The sequence below is a fragment of the Colias eurytheme genome, chromosome 21 (assembly GCF_061535395.1).
Source record: "Colias eurytheme isolate Ceu_HAF_F1 chromosome 21, ilColEury1 Martin Lab GWU primary, whole genome shotgun sequence".
In the NCBI taxonomy this organism is placed as follows: Eukaryota; Metazoa; Arthropoda; class Insecta; order Lepidoptera; family Pieridae; genus Colias; species Colias eurytheme.
Window position 1 is genome coordinate 7035950 of NC_143000.1, and position 9026 is coordinate 7044975.

The window sequence follows — 9026 nt, forward strand, 5'->3', positions numbered from 1 at the left end:
GAAAGCTAGTATTGTTATAAATTAAATGTTATTGCTTATTTGTGTACTACTTCACTACATAGTATAAAAACAAAGTCGCTTTCTCTGTCCCTATGTCCCTATGTATGCTTAAATCTTTGAAACTACGCAACGGATTATGATGCGGTTTTTTTTAATAGATAGAGTGATTCAAGAGGAAGGTTTATATGCATAATAACATCCATTAAATAGTGGAAAAGTACTGTTATTTTTGAGGTTTCTTATGTGATGTCGTCAAAAATTATATTTTTTCCGCTTACATTGCAAACGCAGGCTGAACCCTACGACTTTTATCAAAATAATGTACTAAGTATTGTACACATTAAAAAGGTCTACAGAAAAGTCCGTGATGGTATATGTCTATCTCTTATGGATAACCCACAATAACTTTTTTTGTCATTTACTTTTTACGACAAATAATGGCTTATTTTCGAAGCCATTTTAACCAATACAGCATTAATCCTTAACCAATTAATATAGATCTATATGGCCCTTTACACCGTATGATTTAAGTAAGTATTTTCGAAGATATTACAGATTTAAAAATTGCGGGAAGTAACGTTTGCGGCGGTACCGGCCGGCCGCCCTGCTATATACAACTGCTATATACAAAAACGTTACGTTCACAGTTTTTCTGTATTTCGTATCAGCATTGCACCCGTGCGAAGCCAGGGCGGGTCGCTAGTAATTTATACGTAAGACTATAATTATGGATTAGTTATTAGTATGCTCTTAGTATGTACCTATAATACGTTTTTGTGGATCAAAGTTTAAAATTTCCTTCTGAAGCTACTTCGAAAGCTACTGTGGTAGGTAATAAAACTAAAAATAAATTCATAAAACCGTTTATTTATTTAACATAAAGTGAACTAATTATCCATAGAGATAAAAGTATCCGCATTCAGTAGGTACGTCTCACATAGATTCTTATGCTCAAATGCTTCTAATATATCTTCGTCAAGATGTCTGTTTATTATTCCAGCACAACGCAGATCTTGAGCTGCGTGAGCTAATGGTGCTTTAAGTTTGTATTCAACTATTGGCTGCACAGAATAATCCTGTAAAGAGAACTTTTCCAACCAATCACTAGGTGTCATCACAATTAGCAGCGATCGCAATTTCTGCGGCTTCGATGAATAATTTCTCACTTGTACAATACGTGAATATGCTGTCTCTATGAGCTCTCTAGTATATTGGGCAGAATGATTGACTCGTCCTCTCAAATCACGTAAACAGCTGTCTACTTTTTCATTCCAAGTTGGAGCCTTCTCAAAGGCTGTTTCTAGTGAAGCACTACTTTGCCCCGAAATAATATTCACCATGTGTCTGCCCACGGCTTCCTGAAGCGATGTCTCATCTTGGAATTGTTGGAGTTTTGAAGCGAATTGCATTTGAATATCTTTGGGTGCACCTCCAATGCAATATACTATACCCGTCAGACCTAAGAACGAAGAAAATAGTATACATACATAATCAATTTACACATTCAGGAGGAATCAAAACTTCTGACTTTTATTGTTCCAACATATCTAAGTACATAAATCAATGGAGACTTTTATCATTAAGAGAATGCCGTACTTTATTTAGTTTTCAAATCAGTATCTAAGTACACATTTCCTTACCGTTTTCCTCCAGAATGGCTGCCATTTCTAAAGCAATGATGACTCCTGACTCGTAACCCAGTAGATAGAAGTTTTCTTTTAGTTCGGTCCGTTTTAATAGAGTCTAGAAAGATCCAGTCAGAATTATACATTATTAAATGGATATAATAATCTACGACCTTCTGTTGAAGCTTACAAAATTATTGAGATTTATTGTAAGTCCTTGGTACAATGGTTAATGCGTGATTGTAGGACGCAGAAGGCTGATCACCTACTTGCCAGTAAATAAAATCGATCAGTGAAACAGAACATAGATACACGGAAATTCACATCCATTCGAATTTCCACGAGTACAACTAGTTATTTCTTGATAGAAACGTATGAGTCCCTCAAGTATATAATTTATTTTGTTCATCATTAACTCACAGATTGCTACTTTTATTAGCTTATGTTATAGGTAATAATATTCTAATACCTTAGCAAAGCGTAGAGCAACATCTTGTAATGTTTCATTTTTAGCCATTGCTAGACCTGGTTGCAGCACCAGAGCTGGTAACTTTAGTCTTTCACACATTTCCGAGAAGCGCTTGTAGTGTCCTTCCACTCCAGGAACAATACACAGGAACTTTTGACTTGAGTCGAATTCATCATCACGCTAAAAGTATATTAAACATTATAATATTAAAAGTCTTATTGCCTTTTTGGCAATTTTTTGATACGAATTACGAACACAAATTAATATTTTAAGAAATAATATTAAAAATATATGATTATAATGTTACGGAGGCAATGAGACTTTGCTATAATTTTATAGAATGATAACCTCTATGAAACTACATTATTAAAAATAGAAAGAAAAAGATCAGTAAATGAATAAGGAACATACCATAGATGCGCTGTTGGTCAATGTGGACAAAAAGGCCATCTCAGTTGTAGCAATTAGTTCATCCGAATCTACGTAAGAATAAAACGTTTCCAAACCCGTAGTATCTTTATACTCTGATTCATACAACAGTTCTTCTATTTGGCCAATTCTAAAACAGTGATAAAATATATCAAGAAATAGGTTATTTGAATTCTGACGTACATTAAGTTATAAAGCTAGTAAAATATTTTAAAATATAGGCTAGTCATTTGCATTCTGACTGATTCTGAAGTTGTATATTTGTAGATTATAATGGTATGGTAAATATACCTTTGTATTGTGAGATCGGATATTTCGTCTTCACGGTAGGATATATTGTACTCATTTTTCAAACCAGCTTGCACGGCCTGTGCTCGGTCTACATCCATGCCTAAATCTGACAGAGTAAGGGTCTCATCTATTTCTACTGGAAGTTTAACTCCTGAAAATATAAATTTAAATTTTGTTATTTTTTCCTATTTTTACTGTATAATGGTTTGCCTGTTTAGTAAGTGCTTAATCGGGTTTAATAATATTGCAAATAAGAATCCTCTAGGTATTTTCGTTTTCACTTTAATTCAAAGGAGATTGCCCAAGTGACTATGGCACTTGGTATCGCTTATTGTGTCAAGATGAAATATAGCTCAATTTAAAGCTTGATGTTAGTACTTTTAGAAACGATTAAAGTTTTTATGTAAATAAGCCGCAGTTCGCGACAATAAAAATAAAACAATAGTTTTATTCAACACTTCAAAAAATACTTTATCGAGTTTAAATTAACGATGAACGTTAGGTTTTACATTTATTACATAGGTAATATTTTAATTTACAAGACAAAAGTGAAAAGTAAATCGTAATACACATTTTTTCAAAATAAATTACGTCGAACAATGCGTCGAACACATTTATTTCAAATAGAAACATAATATGACGCTAGCAAGATAGATAGATATATAATGTGTCAAAACAAAAACTTTTTCTTTTATTTCTATTCATTCGGTATAATTACGACTTAAAAGTGATAAATATGATCATTATAAATACAAATAGGAATTAACAATATCACGAACACGTGACACAACTAGCATTTTACCGATTCCATACGTGGTCATACATGTTTCAAAACACAAACTTTTACTATTATTTCAATTTATCCGGTATAATTAAGACTTAATAGTGATACATATGATCATTATAAATACAAATAATTAACAATATCACAAATACGTGGCACAACTAAAATTTTACCGATACCACCCGTGGTCATTCTCCTTTAGTTAATGAATAGAAAATTGTAAATATTTTGACACATTTTACATTTAAAGTCTTCTAGTGAGAGTTGTATGACGTGTAGAAATAGTAGTAATAGTAGTAGTGGTATGAAGTAGGTTGTAGTAGGTTTATGACTATTGACTGCTATGGATGGAAATAAATTGAACCTACCAGCCCATTTAGCAACGTCGTCAATCAAAGATTTGTTATCTGCTGGTACAAGTTGTGCTTTGCTGACTGCTTCTTGAGATATCAAAGCTTCTTCAACTGCATCAATAGCACTTCTTATTGACATTTGATGCTGGCCATCGTTGAGTTCATTCTGATAGCAAATTTAGTAAGTAAGAGATTTATTAATCTCCATATGTATGGATAAATAAAATTATATAATGATCGTTTAGAACATATTAAATATTTTATGAGTTTTATATTACCCAATACAATATAAAAAGGTAGTCAAAAAATAAAAAAATGTCGAGTAATTATTTGGGTTATATAACTTTGTTAGGCCACACAAATATAGTACCTTTAATAGCGACGGAAGTCGAATGAGAGTAGCAGGATAACCATGTTTTGCCCTCAATAATGTTACCTGTTCGCCAATCACATTTTCGTTGTTTATTATAGCAAAATACCTGAAATAATATAAAAATTGTAGCGTTTCCTTTAATATTTTCATTATTTTCATAATATTTATGAAAAAGCGTAAAAATAAAATGTAATATATTTATTTATTTATTTATTAACACTTTATTGTGCTGGCATGCAAATAAATTCTTAAAATTAAAACTTAAAACTAGTCCAGCACAGAAGGCGGCCTTATCACTTAAGAGTGATCTCTTCCAGGCAACCTACTGTTCGGAGTAATTTACCTTAGCTGAGGACATAAAACTCTCGTTTGTGAATCCAAATCTTCCAAAAATTCATTTACTTTGTCGAATTTGCTATCATTCGTAAGTATGGCATATACTCCTTCAATGTTATTCTTTTTATCGTCTTGTAGAATATTAAGAATTATATTTTTGTCGGCAATATCTTCTTTTTCTTGTATTTTCACCTCAACTCCCGTTTTTCGCCACATTCTGATAGTGAAAAAGTGTTCATAGAGTTCTTATATGAATAGCAATAAAACTAAGAAACTTCAATACCAATTCAAATTCAAATAATGGAACAAAACTTATATAAAAACAAACACTATATTCAAAATTGATCACGATGAAAATCAAATAGTACTTTTTACCTTATTTTAAATAGCAAGCTTTCAGATCGACCTTCGTAAATAAGGTTCAAGTTGCGGACTCCTCGGTCGACAAGTCGGTCAACAAGTTGCATTGCTAGTACATCACTGTCCGATAACACTATGTGAGCATTATTTGGAGAGCAATTTAATCTGAAACGTAATTGTTAATTATCAGTCGCAATTATGATCTTCCAATAAATCCAGAAAGATTTTGGAATTAGTAATAAAATAAATTATACTACTAATTATAACTATCTTTTGTTGTACAGTGTCACCGATAATCAGTGCTGAGGAATTATGTCTCATAGCATCCCTTTTTGGCGCAAATAACGCACGCATAATATCTATTATTATTATCTACTAGCTTCCGCCCGCGACTCCGTCCGCGCGGATGTCGGTCTTTGCGTGGATGGTTTATTTCTCCATTTTGAGTAACTCTGACTATGACATCTTATAAATATCTATTGGAACCAAATACGGCTAGGCCTATAATAATACGCAACGTGTGTTCGCGGTTCTACAGAACAACGTCTATGGATAAAACTGAAAAATTAAGATTAATTTTTTTTATACGTATTTTTCCAGGATAAAAAGTATCCTATTTTAAGCCCAGGATAATAAGGTATAATTATATGTACCAAGTTTCATCGAAATCGAACCGGTAGTTTACACGTGATGTCTTCACATACAGACAGACAGACAGACAAAAATTTTTTTTATCACATATTTGGGTTTGGTATCGATCCAGTAACACCCCCTGCTATTTATTTTTTCAATATTTTCAATGTACAGAATTGACCCTTCTACAGATTTATTGTATGTATTTATACCCAATCAAAAAAGGTTGTTTTTGTTTTCCTTTCTTCCTATTATTTTAAATCATTATTTGTTATGTGTGATAAAATAAATGTTTATCTTTCTTTATTCTTTCTTCTTAGTTAACTTATGGATTTTTACCTTGCTTTTTCCATACAAATGTCCTGTTTCATATCGATCAGCACTCGACCGCGATGTTTGCTAGTTGCCACCAAATTGAATGCTCTCAGGACCTCGTTAGGACTGTACACTACACGAGTCAGGGGTCGCACGTAACCTTTAGCTATACCTTCACTTAATTGCAATTGAAGTTGCTGAAATAATCATGAGTTTGAATATTTATGGTCCCTTGCAGTTATTGTTTTGAAAGATTTTCGATGCCTTGAAATCAGACATTTATTTTGATTTCGAGGCATCGTCTATATATTTTTTTTCTCGTTAAAACTTCATAATTCGCCGTTTCAATGATAATCGCAACTAATAATCATTGGATTATCCAGACAAGTAGAAAGTTGTGGGTAATCGAGATTCTCATCAAGGGAAGAAGTATGCATGTATATTTTATGCAGAAAGCAGTTATTTTAAAATCATACATAGATCCTTCAACTTTGATTAAGGTGATTGCAACGATCTGTTCCCAGCCAATATCCCGCTAGATGGCGCTGAATTCTACATTTCTAGTTTATTTGAGTTTTTGCGTAATTGGAATAGTCATCAAACCTAGGAATAGTCATGGCGGTTACTGAATATTATATTTTATTGAAATATGTTATATCATTGCCTTGAAATCCACCCAATTCGGTAAAATTATGCGTTTTAACATCTGTCATTGCATACAGGGTCGTTTACACACACAGACGTATACAAAAATGATAAAGATTTAACTCTAGATGGCGTGAATGTAAAGCGCGTCACACACGGTGAAGATACTACCTATAATATTTTATCTAATCTAGTAATCTTATATATAAAATTCTCGTGTCACAATGTTAGTCTGCATACTCCTCCGAAACGGGTGGACCGATTCTCATGAAATTTTCTGTGCATATCGGGTAAGTCTGAGAATCGGCCAACATCTATTTTTCATATGTACCACGGGCGAAGCCGGGGCGGACCGCTAGTATTTTATATTACAGTATCTTAAGGTATCCGGTATCAGCGTTCTGACCATCATTTTTCTTTTTTCGCTGTAGAACCGCCATCCTGTTACAAATGACCCACAAAGGAGAATGACCACGGGTGGTATCGGTAAAATTTTAGTTGTGCCACGTATTCGTTATATTGTTAATTCCTATTTGTATTTATAATGATCATATGTATCAATATTAAGTCTTAATTAAACCGGATAAATTGAAATAATAGTAAAAGTAAAAGTTTTTCTTTTGAAACATGTATGAACTTTCGCATTAGTAGGAAATAGGATTGTTATAAAAATAAAAGTTATATTTGTTGGCGTAAAGTGTAAACTATTTTATTGTAATTTTGGGAAATAAATAATGTCGAAATTGATTACCTACAATAAAACGCAGTTTTATTTTATTACCTACATTACACTATTGTTTTTTTTTTATCAAAACATGTATTTGAAGTAGCAAATATGATATTATGCTGATCCAAGCATTTTCACTCAAAACTAATATCACTAATGATTTGTAAAAGTAAATTATTTCAAAATACATTTCATAACCAACAAGTAAGAATAATTATTCATACAACAACAAATCAAAAACACTATTTACTATGGAAAAAAAACCAGGAAGGTGAAAAACATATTTACGATTTCGATGCACTCGACTTTTAGTAAAATAATAGGTAAAAATATTATTATGGTTTTGATTACAGACATATCTGTGGTTTTGATTTTAGCTACTAGTATCAGAAAGCTGCGTGTTCAATGCACGTCGGGGTCCCACAACTGTGGAGGAAGGAAGGTAGAATACCTCCATCGAATAAGTGAAGTTTCTCGACATACTCGATTTGCCGGCCGGCCTCAATGAAGATTGTCCGAAAGTTGTATATGTGCTCTGTAACGAAAAAATTTCGCTAGCGCGATTCAGAGTGAGGTGTCGTACAATATACCTAATGAAGTTTTTCATCTTTTTATTTTACTGCAAATACAAAATAAAAATTAAACAATGGTAATGTAAATTCTAAACAAACTACTACCAAAATACAATTAGAACAAAAATCATTTGACTTGTTTATTTCACCCAGAGGCCAGAGGCGGCTCGTGACAAAATTGTATAGGTGTTCACTTGAAATAAAACAACGAAAATACAATAGCGTTCGGGATGATTTATTACAAAAAAATGAGCACCACATTTTATAAATGTCTATAACACTAAAAATTACAAAGTACCTACAGGCTATTTCAAAACGAATTCAATGACTAGGTATCAATAATTAGTAAATCACCGAATTTGCATTCGCGAGCGTAGGTATCCATAGTGTTTGTCACTGACGGTCACTGACCTCTATAACTTATAGTTATAGAGGTCAGTGGTGTTTGTTGTGTAAACATGTATGTATTTGAGTAGTTAGTAGCATATTATATTCTGAATTTCTGATCCATGCCTATTCACTCAAAACTAATAACACACAATAGGTAGGTATTTGAACATTTCCCAACAAGACGTAAGAATAATTATTCGTAGGTATACAAGATACAATAACAAATCTAATACACTATTTATTATTTTATTATTTACTAGCGGTCCGCCCCGGCTTCGCCCGTGGTACATGTTTACGTTTTCTCTCCATAAGAAGTAATAGCTAGAGAGCTAGCGCAAAGCTACCTGTATGTATTTGACCAGACCTGGATTTTTGTGTGTTGATTCCCCTATACCTACTATACATGAGATGAGGAGTCACTAAGCCCAGAGTGGTGGACGGGGCGCGCGCTTAGGTAAGACAGGTGGAAATTTTTGGCGAACTTTGAAACCATTTGACCACGTCTGCCATTTTGATATTTGAAAATAGATTATTATTACTATCGGAAAATAACAATGGCAGACCATTATCACGCGGATAACATTCTGGCAGACACTTATGAAAGTGCTGAAAAAAATACAATTTTGAAAGTATTTGACCAGATCTGCCATTCATATATTTTATTTATTAGGGTCTTAAAAACTTATTTTCGAAACGGCAGACATTTTCATTGCGTACAGACTTC

The 9026-nt window shown here is 32.9% G+C and overlaps 1 protein-coding gene across 1 annotated transcript; it reads right to left on the reverse strand.

Moving 5' to 3' along the window:
- Window positions 1-849: 849 nt before the first annotated feature.
- On the reverse strand, window positions 850-6161 carry LOC149899250 (fatty acid synthase-like). The gene is made up of 10 exons (XM_090114628.1): window positions 5993-6161; window positions 5036-5185; window positions 4668-4877; window positions 4322-4430; window positions 3967-4117; window positions 2815-2965; window positions 2506-2653; window positions 2095-2274; window positions 1641-1743; window positions 850-1459 (listed from the first exon to the last, which is right to left on the reverse strand). Exons 1-10 carry the CDS (start codon window positions 6022-6024, stop codon window positions 888-890), a joined length of 1806 nt encoding a protein of 601 aa, XP_089970754.1. The 5' UTR covers window positions 6025-6161; the 3' UTR covers window positions 850-887.
- Window positions 6162-9026: the final 2865 nt, after the last annotated feature.

What these genes read in the sequence shown, in the direction of transcription:
- LOC149899250 (XM_090114628.1), bottom strand. Translation starts at nt 6,024, where the DNA reads ATGAAACAGGACATTTGTATGGAAAAAGCAAG. An exon ending in ATTTGTATGGAAAAAGCAAG is followed by an intron (nt 5,186 to 5,992) that starts GTAAAAATCCAT and finishes ATTACGTTTCAG; the next exon opens with ATTAAATTGCTCTCCAAATA. An exon ending in AGCCATTCTGGAGGAAAACG is followed by an intron (nt 1,460 to 1,640) that starts GTAAGGAAATGT and finishes CTTCGTTCTTAG; the next exon opens with GTCTGACGGGTATAGTATAT.